The sequence below is a fragment of the Elaeis guineensis genome, chromosome 5 (assembly GCF_000442705.2).
Source record: "Elaeis guineensis isolate ETL-2024a chromosome 5, EG11, whole genome shotgun sequence".
NCBI lineage: Eukaryota > Viridiplantae > Streptophyta > Magnoliopsida > Arecales > Arecaceae > Elaeis > Elaeis guineensis.
Genome location: NC_025997.2, coordinates 130,180,795 through 130,198,378, shown reverse-complemented (window position 1 = coordinate 130,198,378; position 17,584 = coordinate 130,180,795). Strand labels below are relative to the sequence as shown.

The following is a 17,584-nucleotide window of genomic DNA, read 5'->3' as shown; positions in this document are numbered from 1 at the left end:
TAATAATTTTTAAATTTTTCCAAATGTTTTTGATTTTATAATTATATAATAACTCCTGTCTGTTTTGGATGCAAGTCTCTTTTGCAGAGGATAGGGATAGCTATTCTTTTTCCTAATAAAAAATAACTATTCTTTTTCTTAACGTTTTTGATCGTCTAATTATATAACAACTCCTGTCTGTTTGGATGCAAGTCCTTTTTGCAGAGGATAGGTATAACTTTTCTTTTTCCTAATATCTTTTTTTGTCTAAACTTAGCTAGAAATAATTATATATAACAACCCTATCTATTTGGATGTAAGTCCTTTTTGCAGAGGATTGGTAGGTCCCCGTGTTTTCTCATTCTATGGATTCAAGTTCAATGCAACTAATTAGATCCACCCAAGCAAGTAGTCAATTCTTCTCATCTTTTCTACGTATGAGAAATGTGGTTTCACAAATAATTGACCAGGCTTAACCTGGATCTGGTATGTGATTATGTTCAAACCTTCCAAATCACTAATGCAATGTTCGCATTCACATGTTGGTCAAGCATCTTAAGTTGTAATAAAAGCTAAATCAGAAACCTCCTCCCGCATACAAAACAAAATTGTTTTTCGGTACATTCTCAGACCAATTGCCAAACTATGCAAATTACATTTGTCAAAGCATCGATCATCACCCTCATCTGCATCTGAAGATCATGCATTTGAGTTATATTTGATGGAATTTGCAGGAACCAAGTCTTTGTTAGGATAGCATTCTAATACTTTCTCTACATTCTCTCAATGCAATCAATATTTCCATGAAGAGGAGTTTAGACAGCAATGGCACAGCTCTATCACCATCCTCTAACCAAAAATTGTAGGTTTCTTTCTAGTAATTTTAACTAGCAAAATACATACTTCTTTGCCATAATTTTAATTCAAGCTCACAAGTACAGGCCCCACTGGGACTGCCTATTGATGTTTTTCTTTTCTTTTTTTTTTGGTTATTTGCATCTCATCATATAGCTCCAAATTAGAGCTGATCATCGGTCAGACCTCGGGCTTAAACTATATTCTTTGTTAGTTGGGTTTTGGGCCGGACCAATTTAATTCGATATTGTTGTGCTAAAGCCCAGCCCATGATCATCTCTGGTCCAAATGCATGTGAAGATGTGCAATCTTTTATTTGCCAATTGTTTCATCCTGGGAGCTGTTATCCTTCACCTGAGATATCAAGGTTAACAGATTTTTTTTAAAATCATCTTGTTTCTGTCATAAATATTGATTGTCCTCTTTAGGTTACATGATAGTGATAGAGATGCGTCAGTGCTGTTTAAACTCTGCTTCATGGAAGCGTTGATTAGCACAGTGAGCATGTGAAGAGAGTATTAGATCGCTGTTCTAACAAAGAATAGGTACCTGCATTTTTTTTACAAAAAAAATTATAGAACTCAAAAGCAGGATCTTCACATGCAAATGAGGGTAATTATGCTTTGACAAATGTATGATTTTATGCGGGAGGAAATTTCTGATTTAGATTTTATGGCAGCATAAGATGCTGGATCAACATGTTAAGGAGAACATTACGTGAGGTGAAGGTACTGCTAGATCTATTACTGATTTGGAAGGCTTGAACATATATAGTCATATATTGGAGCACAAAACTTGAATCCTCAGTATAACCTGCATATCCTCTACAAAACAAGACTCATATTCAAACTGCAGTGAAAATTGTTGTCATCATTTTTAAAGATTCATGTAAAGAATTATTTTAATTAGCAAATATGCAAATTAGGCTTAGGACAAATTAATATTATGAAAATATACATAGTTATTTCTTCTTCGTGGCTTAAACCCACAAGTTTAAATTGAATTCAATACACAGATATATACATACTTATACATATACATACATACATATATATATATATATATATATATATATATATATAGAGAGAGAGAGAGAGAGAGATGAACTTAGCTATAGTAAAGTGGATGTCCATTTAAATCTAGTTAGATTTATATTCGACAATAAAAGTCCTACACCAATGATCCAAACTGTTGGATATTATATATATACTACCTTTAAGCTATTTATATATAAAAAATTATTTAATTTAAAGATGCTTAGCTTATACATCACATAATCAAAATATATATATGATTTAATTTTTTTTAAAGTATCCAATTTTTTGACCTTTTTATGCATAGAGTAGGGATCTCTGCATCATATAATTTATTATATGTAAGCAATTTAGAGAAGGTAAATTACATCTAGTAGTTTAGAACATTGATGTAAGATTTCTATTGTTCAATGTAAATATAAATAGATCTGAGTGAAGATTCATTTGAGGGTAGCCAAGTCTAATTATTTATTTATTTTTTTTTTTTTTTGACCAAAACTATCTGCATGTTTTGGAATATTATTGACAATAGCCATAGCTCATGCAGTTTTAACAAATGAGCTATTGGATTGACAGCCCACGTTTGCGGAAGTTAGTTTCTTAAATCAACTAATTCAACCATATAAATGACACTATTATTGGTTCTGCAAGTAACTATCTAAAGATATCTAAACTAGAAGTTGGGATTAGGGTGGTGTATTATATACCAATCCCTAAGCAGCGATTTTTTGCTCTTTAATGCAATAACTCAATCAAACAGCGAGTATGAGTCAGGGGAAATGATGGTAAGAAGAAAATGAACGCTACCAAATTTTTGCCCCTGCATGCCAAAATAGTGGCTGGCATATTGTAGGAGATAAATTAGAAAAAGCGACGTCATCAATCTTTTATTCTGAATAATAATTAGAGAAGTGTTTGGTTGGGGAGACTGGGGGTCTAGAATTAAAATTGGAATGGGTGACTCCCATTCCAATCGTTTGATTAGGAGGAGTCCAATTCCGATTCTGATTCCAAGATAGAATGGAAATGGCTTAATCTATATAAAACTTAATCCCTACTCTCCTCTACAGATCCAAATTTTCATTCCAATTCTGGTTCCGATTTCGATTCCGATCACGAACCAAATACTTCAGAGGATTTGACCATTCCGATTACTATTCTCATTTTGATTTCGGTTACGAACCAAACATCCTCTAGACATATTAGAAAGGGTATTACGCACTGAAATGTTGGCTGTTACGAGCTTCAAACAAAGAAAAATGGAAAGTTTTGATTAGGCAGACATAATCTAGTAATAGTATCAAAAGATAAAACACTAAAAAAATATTGGAGCTACTATACATAGATACACATATGTACGTATACTTATATAAGAAAAATCATGTAAAGATGCAAATTAACGGAGTAAAACCTTAATCAATGGTATATATGGAGTTCCCTCTTTTCAAACTACAGGTTCCTTTCTTTGTACCTGCTCCTCAATCCATGAATCTACCTTCTGCAGTATATTTGACAACATATTGTTAATTGACGAATTACAGTACAAATCAAAAGCATTAGTAATACCTTGTTTTCAGCTATTAGCAGATAAGGTCATAAGGAACTTAAGCCTGATAAGATTTTCTTTTTCTATGGCCAACAGCAGGAAGCTGGCACCCATTTCTTAAACTGAGAGTTCTCAGGTACAAAGGAAGATTTTATGTATGCAAAGGTTCCTCAATTAGCAGTTATAATTTATTTCACAGAAAAAATACAATCTCTCTCCTGGCTCCCCTTTTTTATGACTTACATGACAAATGCTTTGCCCAATTCTGCAGATATCCTTCTAAGGCACTGTTTTTCTACTTCCCAATGATACATGCTCGGTGCTACTTACTCCTATTTATACTTTCATGCTTATGTTTTCATCTTCTTATCTCCCAAAGCCTATGAGAAAAATTGATGGCTCTTATGTTTTTCCATGTGCTGTGTATTCTGCCCCAAATGCCCAACAATAACATCATTAAGGTTTCATGAACCCATGATCTCTCACAAACCAACAAGTTTTCAATTGTCTGATCGATGTGCTCCTGCTGTTATCACCCTTATTACTATTTTAATCGAGTCTGACATATCATGGTACTCCACTTTGATGGCAGATCAATAACACCAAACTCCAGACCAAACGATATTCATGTTTATTTTTCCGTGTTAATTCATCACGAGCCATTGCAATCGCGACACATGTCATGACCTTTATCTACACTTCTCTGCATGCCTCCCTATTTGAAGAGCTGTACAAAAGAACAATGAAACAACGTATCGACTGTCTGAGAAGAGCATGGGACCCGTTGGTATATATTATCTGATCTCATCTTCATCTGAATATGTGAAAGTAGATTATTATCTGAATTAATAATTTTTTTTGAATCACATCAGTTTATGATTAATCTATCTTTTCAGTACTATTTGTTAGTTGACTTAATCCAGAACTGATGATAAGCAAGATTTTTATCTCGATTTGTGTTCGAGCTGCAACATCTTACTTCGGTTATCATCCGACATAGTTATCGATACTAAAGGTATGATATTCGATTTAGATGGTCATTGATATCAGCCATTTCACATCAATTTTTTGCCGACGTGCCACTAGAGATACAAACGATTATCCGATAGTTGTCATCTAGCTCAGTAATAACTGTCTTCCAACTATATATATTTCAGTTCATCGTCACGTGGGCAGCCGTCCCACGATTTCTGCACAGTTGGCCATTCTGTTATAACAACTTAATGATCTAATAGATTTCTAGCGGCCTAACAGATCTTTCACGGCCTAACATATCTTTAACAGTCTAACAAATTTTTTTTAAGACCTAAGCAAGCTTCCTTTATATAAAAGGGATAGGATACTCTCCAAGAGATAAGTCTGAATTCATAAAGATAAAATTCTACTAAATTTTTCACTGAAGAAAATCAGAGTTCTCTCCATTTTATTCCCCTTTTAAACTCATACTTCTTGCTTTCTACTTCTCCATTTCCATTACCTATTCTCAAGGTCCTGACTGATTTAAATATCGAAGAGTCCTAAATCGAAAAGTACTCTACAGTTTTAGAACTTCTTTTACAGGTTCATTCGCGGTCTACATCTACTCGACGCTCAATAGCTCTTTAGCTCGATTCACCAACGATCTCAATATCTGTTCTTCGGAGTTTTGCAGCAACAGAACCAATTTGCAATGGCAATTTCTCGGCACATTTGGCTCGAATGGAACTCTTGTATTTTCTTTTTCAAAAAAACTCTTCCATAAACACTATTTTGCAATGCATGCCCCAAAAAAAATGTTATTCTACTGCTCTGCAAAAGGCACTCCAATCATTCATAAGCTGGGGAAAGATATGTGAAGGGAGATTAATCTTTAAGGACTCGTTTGGTTGATAGAAAATGGAGAGGAGAAGAGATACTTTCTGAAAAGTAAAGAAAGAGCCTCTTGTTTGATTGAAGTTTTAAGAAGAGAGAGAGTGAAAAAATTACTTCTCTTGAGAAGTCACTTTTCACGTTTCATGGAAAGTGAAAATCAATGGGGGAGGTGGGTTTTGACACTTTCCGTGACATGAAAAGTAATAGTACTTTTTTTTTTCTAAAAGACTTTTTTAAGATCTATAGCTAAAATTTAGCAAAATACTAATGGATGGTTAAGATGAAATACTAAATAGTTATATAATATTATATTAATATTATTCTAATATTTATAAAGTATAATATTAATATTTATTATATTTTAATATTATTTTAATATTTATATTAATATAATATTTTTATTAATATTAATATAATATTATATTTATATCTATATTAATAAATTTATTATATTAAAATATTCATATTATATTAATAATATTAATATATTAGTATTATATTAGCACAATAAATTATTATGATCTAATGTTATATTATAATATATTAATATTATATTTATATTAATATAAATATAATATTTATATTTATATAAAGTTTATTAGTAAAAATATATGGTTTTATATCTACTAAAGATATAATAGATATTTTACATAGTTTTTTCAGAAAAATAAGTGCTTATTCAAACATAAGTTACTTTATAATAAATTATTTTTTTATGATCAATCGAACATACCAAAATTCTATTCCCAAAAAGTAACTTTCTGAAGAGAAAAGTTCTTCTCACGAACCAAACGAGTCCTAAGAATCATCGGTCTCTTCAAAATCTGTTCAACCCACAGATACTAAGATTATTCTCTATTCTAATTTTTTTATTTTTCATGTGTTTTTGGCCAGATAGAGTGTGGATTCTCTGTTTCGATGCTAAGAAGGATTATTCTCTATTCCAATATTTATTTTTCATGTGTTTTTAGTCAGATAGAGTGTGGATTCTCTTCGTTTTGTTTTACTGTGAGCTCTATAGCCGGGGCGCCGAGCCTGTTGTACCTGCTACCTGTTATCTCGCCAATGGCTCATTTTACTAAAGAGGAAGCACATTGCTTCCTCCCATTCCCCTTCAAAAAAATGTGGATCGCTTCCTCCCATTTCCCTTCAAAAAAATGCGGTAGGTGTAACGAAGTTTTCGTGCATTTCTTTTATTCTCTAGATGAGAAAAGTCATAAGGGTTTTTGGTAACATGGTTGGTTGTCGGTTGTCGGTTGTCACCTTGTCCTATTATTGTTGCCTTGTTATTACATCCAACCACGACTGGATGACACAGAAATCCGATAAAATTTGTAGGCGTTTTTTTCTTCTTGGTTAGGTTGTAGGCATATTTACCATATGCAAGGGATTCCGAGTTAGAGGCTGACAAGGTGGGCCCGTCCGTCTCAGTTGCTGTTTGAAGGAGATAACCAGGATTCTTACACTGTTGGACGCGGAGTAGAGAGCCTTTTTCACAGGAAAGCACTATCTTTTTGGTTTGGAATCGGAACGAAATAGAATGAAAATCAGAATGATGGTATCCCTCAAAATATTTAAAATTAAAATTAAAATTAAAATAAAAAAATTACATTTTTTTAAAAAAATATAAATTAATATTTACAAGAGATTGAGCCAATTCATTTGGAATCGATATCAAAATAAAACTTCTTTCGATCGAATAGTGGAAATGAGAGTCATATATTTTTATTAGCACAATAGGTGTTGAAATAGGCCTGATATCATCATCAAATAGAACTTCTAATCCCTCATTTCTAACTGTTTATGCGTGAGCGTGCGGGACCGCCAATATACTGCCTTAGTTAATTTTAATTGCATGTGGATGGTCGATTCACGTGACACATTTCTCTCTGTCACAGCCTGGTGGACTCCCTGAAAGAGAGCAAATTAAAGGGGAAACGTTAAGGGCAGCCAACGCCTACCCAATTCTTATTAATAGACAGAAATGATCCAGCGGCTGTGATAATAATATTCACCAGAATATTGATTAGGCTTAACTATGGTTCGCTAACCTTGATAATTAAGCAATGAAAGTTCTAATTATAGTGTTTTTTTTTTTGTCGTTAACCTTGTCACATGCACTGTTAGAACCTGAGAGTGCATTGCAACAATGCTTACAAATGCACGCCTGTGCGTGCAGATACAAATATACATATTCAAATTCAAATCCATGCACGCTTATGCATAAGATTTTGTATGGTTCAGACAAGAATTTGTTACATGGGCTGCATCTTAATATTCTGCAAGTTTTTAAGATTGCATGTGTGACAGACTAATTAGTCTGCCATGTTTGACTAAAACATCCATCCCTTGAATCCTTTCATGCACCAAGAAAAACTCAACTAATTAAATCCTGCTCAAACTCTTTAATTTTCACTATATACTCGCAATTTTACTTGATAATTCCACACACTAGATGTCAGGCTTGGCCTTGCAGCGTTCTATAATTTATATGGCCTCATATCCCTTTTTTTTTTTTTTCCTCTCTTTTTCCTTTTTCATTTTTATAGTTGGCCTCCCGTCCCCCTTAATCACAGACATCGCGCTGATATTTCTATCATCGATCATGTGATGGCTACAGGCTAACCATTCCTATCTGAACAAATAGATGTGTAGCCATGAAGCTACCTCCAAATCCGCCATTATGCTACTCTTGTCTCCCCATGTGTATCGCATGTCTTGTATTTTTCATTTAATATAAATTAATCAAGAGCAATCTGCTAGTTTTACAGTAATAATCACAAAGACAATGCCACATAAAACTGGTAATTCGAAACAAGCCAATAACATATGATCCCTTTTGGCGTATTAAGGTTCCGAGTTAGGTTTTAATCTTATTTTATGTGGCCATATTAAATACACCATCCATGTCTACCCCACATTACAGCATATATATAGACAGACAAGCACCAAACTGAGCCACCAAGGGTTGTACTTCATTGCACTGCTCTGTAGATTTACATGCCTTCTTGAGGTCAGCGTTGATATGTGTTGTCTAATCTTCTATAGCAAACAACATCTATGTTGGCATGGTACATTTGCCAAGGCAGGCAGCTGGATCTGTACTAGACTGCTGTAGCAAGGACATGAAAAATGATCAGGGTTTTGAATTTATTTTGGATAAAGTCAGGGATTAATTGGAATTTTTAAGACAACGCCCAGACGGTAGATGATGCATGGGATTTTCATTCTGCCAGTGAGACGACATGCATGAAAGGTGCCACATGGTTGCATCAGGCAGAGCACAAAAGACCTAATCATTTCAGTGGTCTACACCAAGATGGATGGTTATGTATAGCTCCACTAGCCTATCCAAAAGCAAGGTCCTCAAATCTTGATAAGTTATCCGACCGAGCACTTGAGACCAAATGAATCAATTTATCAGTTGATAAAAATGAAAATTTTTAAGATCTCAGTTGATATCTTCGAGCTATAATATCATCTCAGCCAAAAATATGCGTACGAGTTCAATAATTATATTTAAAAATTGATTTTAAGGTCATGTACAATCCTCTCTCTCTCCATTTTATTCTTCTATATCTTTTATTACATTTTATGTTTCAATGTACAAAAAATAATTAAATAAGAAAAATCAAAATTTTGTATTTAGAATAATTTCATAATGTTCTATAGATCTAAAGATAATCTATGAACCAGAAAACAACATAATGTAATTTTTAGATTAAAAAATGTATTTTGATTTCTTCTAATCTAGAAAATCATGGCTCTAATCTTTTAATCAAAATTCTTAATCACTCCAATATAAGAAGGGCAGGCTGATGAGAAATTCTTTTGGCTGGAGTTTTGGGAGGAACATGTGGGATACCCTGGCCTTCCATACTGGGCGATCAGAACAGACCGTTTGTGCTGCGGGAGACTTGGTGCACAAGATGATCATTCCAATAATGGCATCGTGCTTCCCTAACTCTCCTCCCGTCCTCGGCTGTCCGGATCCCACTCACTCCCCACCACACAAATAGTTATTTCCACTCCTGGCCTCATCTTCTCCCTTATCCCCGTACTAATGGTGCCAGCCCTCGCGGCCGCTCCACAGGCCACACTATCTGTTCCCCTGCATAACGTCATCAGTTCAAATGGGAAGGACGGCAGGCATTGACAGCTACAGTGCTGCGGATGAATTACCCCACCACTCATGCATGCTTGTTAAACTACTAATTATATTTCTTTTACGAGATAATTAAAAAATATTAAAAGAAGCGGATTTTTCCTCTTTTCCACCTTTTATCCGACTCTGTTCTATAATAATAAAAATAAAGGAAAAACATTGATCTTTTGTTCTGGTGAGAAAGCACCGAATTAATTTGTTATACACCCTCCAGATGTTTTAGACATTCGGAAAAGAAAATTTGCATATGGAAGTAAATAACTAATGTTGTTGTGACTAGATCACATCTTTGAGCATTGCTTCTCATGCGAGATGCTTCATAATTTTTTCACAATGTTGAGAAATAACCCGTCACTTAATTCATATGAAACAGGAGGTTTACATCTTGACTCGTTTCTGCGTTTCAGATCAAAGCGTGAGAAGGAGTTTATGGTAAATGCAGTATCTTATACCAGTATTAATGTGTTGTATATACATTCTTCGTAACTTTGGCTCTTTACTTAAAAGAGCTATTAAAACTAGAATTATTAGAACTATAGAAAACTATATACATTAATGTATACGTATCCTTGTATACTACTTTTTGTGGCAACTATAAATGATGATTACGAGGATAATTCATAGCAGTTATACTAACATACATAGCCTTCCAGAAAGTTTGAACGGCCCTCGTAACTCGATCCATAAGATTTAATGTGCAAGTCTTTCAGATGTATATTTATTGACCCAATAACTCAACCCTCACTGCCATGCGGATTTGGACAATAATCAAGACGAAAACAATAACATTTCTATTCGCAAAGCATGGAGTTTTCTTAATCCGGAAACGAAACGAAAATTACAAAAAAACCGGCGCCGCATCACGTCTCCGACCAAAGCTCACTATCATCCACCTTACGATCGCTCGATCTATACACGTGGCGGACATCAAAAGGAAATTAGTGCAATACGTGGAGAGGAAAAGGTAATGCTGTAAAAGATGGGTTTCACCGGACTAGCCGGTCGCACGTGTCGATGTTATAAAAGATGGGGCTTAAGCAAAACAGAGGGTAGTTTTTATGAGGTTTGGTGATCTCTCGGTCACGGGGAAAGAGGGAGGGAGCAAAGCGATTAGACGTGGAAGAGAAAAATTAGGCTTCCGAATTGGGCTCCGTCTGAATGAGAGTTTTCTTGGTAAAAATTAGATTGCGTGCATGAAGCAAATTTTGAATTCCGATCGGGATTAGGGGTTGTTTTCTCGCATTCTGGCGATCTCGTCACCGCCGGCCTTGGCCGGAATTCCTCTGTTTACCGGCGATCTATCCTTCGGACTAGAATCTTGAAGAATTTGATGCGGTTTTCTGACCAAATCTTTCTTGTGGAGGTGAGGAGCGGATCGGATTCCATGTTGTTTCTTACCCTTATTCTTCGGATAGACGGTCTTGAGAGCTAATTTCCAATTATTTTTTCTCTGATCCTCGAAAAATTCGTGAATTTTGTTTCTTTTCCTTGCTGGTTCTGCTTTCTTATGGACGTATCTGGTCTATTTGAAAAAGGAAATTTTCTCTTGAACACTGTTTCTGTTTGAAAGAGCAACAGCGACAAGACAATCAAGATACTATCTTTTTTTTATGGATTTCATGTCTTTTTTTTTGTTGAATTATCCGTCAATTGAATTCCTTATCTTGGGGTTCCCGATCCTCTTACCAGTTCCATTTTCCTCTTGTATTTGATCTCGTTTGATCCTTCATAAACTTTTTTTTTTGGGGGAGGGGGGTGGGGGGTGTTGTTGTCGGGGGGGTGGAGGTGTTGTGTGTGGGGGGGCTAATATAAGCTTTATTTTTGCTTTGGATGGAGGAAAAAGAGGTATTTCTGTTATTATAACTTGCAGGAATTTTTACAAAATGCCATAGATTCTTTAATCTAGTATGACTTTCTGTAGAAATGAGGTGATCTAAGGATCATACGAGGCGCTTAAAGGTAACATCTTTGATCTGTTTCTGCTTTAAATTTATGATCTTTCTTTTAATATCTCATGATTTTGTGAGGTTTGTGTTTTAATAGGGCGCTTCATAATTCTCGCACCTTTTATTCCATTTATTACATTTACACTCCCTTTATGAAGCTTCTGACGCTATTTTTGGATTTCGTTCGTTAACTGGATCTCCTGATGTTCATTATATCTATCGCTCCTTCATGTAGCTTTTAGATTCGTCAGCAGTTTGTTGGGGTTTGGATGATATAAGAGAAATTGATTTGGCTGTTAGATATCCTTCTATAATGGAATTTGAAGCGTATATTTTTTTGCTGATCGATTACTGCAGCAGTGATTAAACATTTTGATTAGTTTTTTCTTTTAGAAGCTGCGATACTTTGTGTGTTCAATGGACCTCTAGGGACCTCTATCCATAGACACCATATGGACCTCTATCCATCTGTTAGTCTTGTGGACAATGAAGTTTTGGTAGGATTCTGAGGGAAGGGCGCTTACTGTTGGGATTTTACTATCATCAACTTTATTTTTGATTCAAATCTAATCATTGGTCTTCATGGTTGGTTCAAGTACCTTATATTTTTTGTGACCATTGAAGCATCTCTTTGTCAGCGAATCTAATCTCTGCTCTGTTTGCAGGTTGTTTCTTTCCTTCTAGCACATGGTATATATTTCATAAACTCGTTGGATTAATGGAGCAACTGAAACTGCATATTGTCTGCGTCTCCATTTTTGCATCTGAAGAAAGGTCGTGGATACAGTGATGTTTTCCTTGCTGTTTGATGATCTTCTTGAAGGCATGAGTCTCTGAGATATGGTGTTTAAGAAGAGGTTGGAATACAGTTTCAATGGCTACCAGGTTCCTGCAATGCCTCAAATTCCAAAATCTGCCAAGGTATTTGTTTTCTGTCACAAGCCATTTGCTTGAATTTCCCTCCCTTTTCCTAATGGGTTTTGGTGAACTCTTTCTAATCTCTAATAGTTGAGTTACAGGGAAAGCGTTCAGTTAGAAGGAAGGTGGTGGATGGCCAAATGTGTGCATTTGACTTGCTTGCAGCTGTAGCAGGGAAGATACTAGAGAGAGAAAATTCTTCGACTCTGAGTAGCATAGTCGGAAACTCTAACCAGAATGTTAAACAGGAGCAACTGGATGAAGAGAAGCCATGCAAAGATGAAGCTTTTGATCAAGTAAGCTGTAAGGAAAGTACATCTGGTTCTGAACTTCCCATACAGAGGCAGATTCTCCACACTTTGAAGGAACATTCGCAAATTCCAAATGCAACAGCTTCAGAATCTACTTTTGTTGCTGTAAAATCTGATGTATTCAACAAGGATATTTATACTGGGGATTTTGTGGCTAATGGCAGCAAGGAAGAACTTGCATATTCTCTTGGCACAACTGCCAAGAAATGTTGCACTGATAGTTACTCTCCTTGTTCTGCAGAGTCATGTCAAGCCGAATTCATGGAAGGGATCAACAAACCAATTGTATCTGATCAGCATGAAGCTGCAACTTCAATGGTTAAAAACATCCAGCACTCCTGGAGTTTGGACAATCCAGTGGAGCAGGATGCTAAACTCCCTGCTTTGGCTAGCTTAGACAGCAGTGTCAAGGTGCCTCTGAATGGGCATCTCATTCCTCATATTAGCTCCTTTCTTATTTGTCGGGATGATACAGAACTACTTGTAGATAGAGATGATGACGAAAACTCTTCTGGGTGCACTCATCCTAGCACCATAACTTCTAAGGCCTTGAAGCCTCAATATCATAAAATAAGAAAGCTGTTTTCTAAAACTGGTATGCTAATTAGGTCCATGACTTTTTCCTGCCTGTCAGAAGACGACCTCAATACTGTTACTTCATGTCCTATGTTTGGTAAATAATGTTTGTATGATGGCAAAACTCATAAACTAGACTTTTTTAATGATCAGATGTAGAAACGAAGCCTGCTTTTCACAGTCTGAAATTTTGTTACACACGCCGAAGGACACAGAGGTATTCATTTAAGAGGAGAAAGGTGTATGAGCACCGCTTAATGTCACCATCTGATGGGGGAATTAGTAGCAAAGGCTTTTGTAACTCATCTGAAAAAGAAATAAATTACAAAACAAATAATTCACATTCTGCTCTGCATGGAGGTATCTCCTTGTATAAGTTCTTTTATAGCTTACCGTCCCTATCTTCTTTTCTGATTTTTAGGAGATTTAAACTAAACATTTTACCTTTTGCAGAGAATGGTACATCATCTTCTGCTTCTGGTCAAATATCATCATATAAATCTGAAAATTTCCATGGTATGATAGGTTTTGATGGAAGGATGATGACTTTTTAATATTTGACTTCATTTGTTTGACCCTGTCATTATGGGCTTATAAGAAACAAGGTCTTTTGTTTTGCAGTGAAACTCAGTATCAAATCATTCAATGTGCCAGAACTTTTCATAGAGATTTCTGAAACTGCTACTGTCGGTTCGCTTAAGGTATATGATCCTCCTCTTCACTTCATTTCATTCCTGACCTCTGGTGTACTGTGCAGATACCTCATTCTATCAAATTTGTTAGATATATGCTATAGCTGTGTACACCATGGGAATCTGGTGTACCAAATATTTTTCTAATACCATTATTATCATCTTAAGTGTGAATCTTGCCATTGATTTAAGGCAGATCCATAGCAATAAATAATATGTTTTAAAAGGCTTACTTGTAGACCGACAGCATAATATTTATGACCTGGCCTGTGAATCATGCATTAGTTGGTTTACTTCTCTATCTATTTTTGATTTTTTTACATTAAGCATTTCTTTAAGGAAAAAGGAAAAGAAGTTTTGTTGGTCTAATTATTGATTGCATGGATCTTTGTCTTTTGATCTTTATTTTAGTTTCCTTGATTTGTTTTCATATTATGATTTTGCACCTTCCTAGGCTTTGTTTGTCTTTATATACTTTCAGAGGCTAGGAAAATGGCCTTTGTGAATTTAGATGTAAATCTCTCTGGTATGTTTTATGTTGTAGAGGACAGTCATGGAAGCTGTGACAGCTTTTCTTGGAGGTGGATTGCACGTGGGAGTTCTACTCCAAGGAAAGAAGGTTAGAGATGATAATAAAACCCTACTCCAAGCTGGAATATCTCATGTTGATAAGCTGGACAATTTGGGCTTTATGCTGGAGCCAAAGTCTACAGGAGCTTCATCACCAGTCACAACCACTGAATATCTGCATACCCTTCGTCCCTGTGATGCTACTGAACCATTAGCCAGGTAATGTCATTCTGCAACTTTGTTTGCACAGTTTTAACTACACCTGTCTTATTTCTTAATCTAACAACACCAGTGTCAATTGCCCGTATTTTCATGTCTATATTTCATAAGTATTCACTGCGGTTCACTGAATGCTATGGCGATTTGAAATCACTGTTTTACTGACTCAGCAATGTAGTTTAATAGATTTATCTAATTTTCTGTTTTGGAAGTTTTAATGACTAGGATCTGTTCCTCTTCTCATTTAACAGCTTTCCGATCTGGAAAAAGAAAGAAAAAACATATAGTCGCATGAATGTGATACTTATATTTGTTACTGATTTAAGTTATTTTTAAAATTATATAGCTCCCATTTGTCCTGTGGGGCTGTTGAATTGCATTTAATTCTATTAGCATTTAAAATGTTTGTTCATGAAATTAATTTTGTGGCCCCCTTTTTAGAAATTTTCTTTTATGTTATAAGGCATCCAGCTGCTTCTCCTGCACCAGTTCCAGAGATATTTAATGCCAGTCCAGAGCCTCCGGTGACCTCTGCAGTGAATTTTCCTGAGAGTGATCATGATTCAGTTCACTCCCCTATTGATACTAAATTAGTAAATAAAGCCACAGCAACAACATCTAACTCACGAGCTCTAGTTCCTGTCCCAGCCATGAGCGTTGATGCCTTGTCCATGGTTCCATTGCATAAACCAAGGCGGTCTGAGCTTGCTCAACGTAGGATTAGGAGGCCATTCTCTGTCTCTGAAGTTGAAGCACTGGTCGAGGCAGTTGAAAAGCTTGGAACTGGAAGGTCTGTGTTAAAAACTCACCCTCCTATCGAATCTTTGATGGGTCTTCTCTTATTTTGGTCTCTGGTCACTTATTTCAGGTGGAGGGATGTCAAACTTAGAGCTTTTGACAATGCTAAGCATCGGACCTATGTAGATCTGAAGGTATAAGATCTCCTTGCATCGCATACTTCTGCATTCCTTCTATGTAAAGCTTCAGAATTAATCTCCCTCACCTAATTGGAAGATTTCACTCATATATAATAATTCTTAACACATAAGGTGTGCCTTTAAAACCTTGCTCGAAAACTCATTTTCTTGGACTTATGTTTCCTAGCCATGCATAAATATGAACCTCAGGCACTAGTTTTGCACAGTAAACAGCTGTTGTGCCAGATGCAGATATTTACTGAAATCAGTTTATTTCTTCATAGCTTTAAGGTGGTTAGTGTTTCCTAGGGAAAGGCCTAAATATGCTAGTGTTAGTTATCCAAACAAACGTGGCCTGCTTTTCCTCTCTTACAGAAAAGGGTCAGACGTATATGTCTTATTTTGAATAATAGGGTATCGAGCCATTTGTAACAACAGACAAATGCTAAATCTTTTCAGTGTTTAATTTGTTTTAATGCTTTCCTAGGAAAGACATGTTAGGGGTATCATTGTGGCCAAAGAAATTCGTTATGGGATGGATCTCCTTGATTTGCCATACTTATGTTTGCCTCTAAGGACAAGTTGTATATTATGCCTTTGTAGTAAAAATTATTGTAATGGGGTTTAATGAATGCAGGATAAATGGAAGACGTTGGTGCACACTGCAAGAATATCTCCTCGTCAAAGGAGAGGGGAGCCGGTACCTCAAGAGCTTCTGGACCGGGTTCTTGCCGCGCATGCCTATTGGTCCCAGCAGCAAGCCAGGTTCCAGGTCAAAACCCCTCTAGCTGAGGCCTGCGTGCTAGTCTAGATCTCTTCTTTCCGTCAACAAATATTTTGGAGCCAAGAGAACCGTTTCTTGTAAATATATGATAGAAGAAAGGGGAAAGGTAACAGTAAGACAATTCAGGAGTTTTTGTAATATTCTCTATCTCACGCACACCATCATTCCTAAGCCAGTGATTCGTCTCCTTGTGAATTCTGTAACGGAGAGGGCTCATTTGGCATCTGTACATGATGATGACGATGATGCCCCAGGGACAAAGGAAATAAGACTGGTGTTGCCAGCAATGTTCATTCTCATGCTGTTGACCCCCGTTTCATCAAGTTGTCTTCTGGTTCCAATTAGCATAATTTTCTTTGATTTGATTCCATTCTTTTAAGAACAGTGTTGTGTTATGTTAGAAGAATAATGCGGGGGAATATTAACAAAGGATGAAGAAATGTTTTTCAATGTTGTGTATGTAGATCCATGGATCGTTGTTTCTGTGGATATCTCTTTTATCCCCTTCGGTTTTGCTACCTTTGATTTTTGATAGGTTTTTCTGTGCTATTCTGTAATGTATTCATCTATCATTACATTGGATGTTGTATCAATTTGTGCTTTTGAGTTGTTGAGGTCTTTTTGATTGCTGATTTTGGTTGCGGGCTTGACTTTGTCGAAAAGGTTGATATTATGATTCATTACTTTGATTTGTGCTTTCAAGTTGTCTGGATTTTTTGATTGCTGACTTTGGTCGTGGGCTTGACTTTGTCGAAAAGATCGATGTGATTCGCTGGTCCCTGGGGCCTGGCAATGATCCCGATGCCGTAATGATTTATGATTCATTACTTGGATTTCAATAATCGTGGATCACTTTTTTTCCTTCTTCATATACAGTAGATTTTTGCCTATTCTCTATTACATTTTCATGGATGAGTTATGTCTATTTTCACATAATAGGAATCCAATAATCCTCAGAAGAAAACATGGAAGCCCAAAAAAAAAATTGAACGATTGTATAAAAAGAATACGGAAGCTTGAGGGCACTCCCAGTTTCTATGTCCAATAATTCCGCATTGATAACACAATGCTGGGAGCTATTCACATTTAACTTCCACCTGCACAGATTTCCCCTCATGACATTCACGAAAAACTCTGTTAACAGATTGATTGATGTTAATTCTAACGCAAGTTTTGGCATATTTGCATTGATCTCCAAATTTTTTTGTGTTTATCTTTTGT

The 17,584-nt window shown here is 35.9% G+C and overlaps 1 protein-coding gene across 3 annotated transcripts; it reads left to right on the top strand.

Annotated features, from left to right (window-relative positions):
* Positions 1-10,483: 10,483 nt before the first annotated feature.
* LOC105045647 (telomere repeat-binding protein 2) lies at positions 10,484-16,686 on the top strand. 3 transcript variants are annotated; one of them, XM_010924000.4, is made up of 10 exons: positions 10,484-10,793; positions 12,042-12,297; positions 12,396-13,200; positions 13,335-13,541; positions 13,635-13,697; positions 13,803-13,882; positions 14,418-14,662; positions 15,126-15,452; positions 15,531-15,594; positions 16,217-16,686. In XM_010924000.4, the coding sequence occupies exons 2-10, from the start codon at positions 12,217-12,219 to the stop codon at positions 16,388-16,390; spliced, it is 2,046 nt and encodes a 681-aa protein (XP_010922302.1). In that variant the 5' UTR covers positions 10,484-10,793; positions 12,042-12,216; the 3' UTR covers positions 16,391-16,686. The 3 variants fall into 3 exon arrangements, with proteins under 3 accessions (XP_010922302.1, XP_029120688.1, XP_073114691.1); XM_029264855.2 differs by lacking the exon at positions 10,484-10,793 and adding an exon at positions 11,209-11,389; XM_073258590.1 differs by lacking the exon at positions 10,484-10,793 and adding an exon at positions 11,234-11,961.
* Positions 16,687-17,584: the final 898 nt, after the last annotated feature.

Bases quoted from the DNA above. Each gene is read 5' to 3' on its own strand.
- LOC105045647 (XM_010924000.4), top strand. From the start codon at position 12,217: ATGGTGTTTAAGAAGAGGTTGGAATACAGTTTCAATGGCTACCAGGTT. The intron at 12,298-12,395 runs GTATTTGTTTTC...GTTGAGTTACAG, and splicing joins AAATTCCAAAATCTGCCAAG to GGAAAGCGTTCAGTTAGAAG. The intron at 15,453-15,530 runs GTCTGTGTTAAA...CACTTATTTCAG, and splicing joins GAAAAGCTTGGAACTGGAAG to GTGGAGGGATGTCAAACTTA.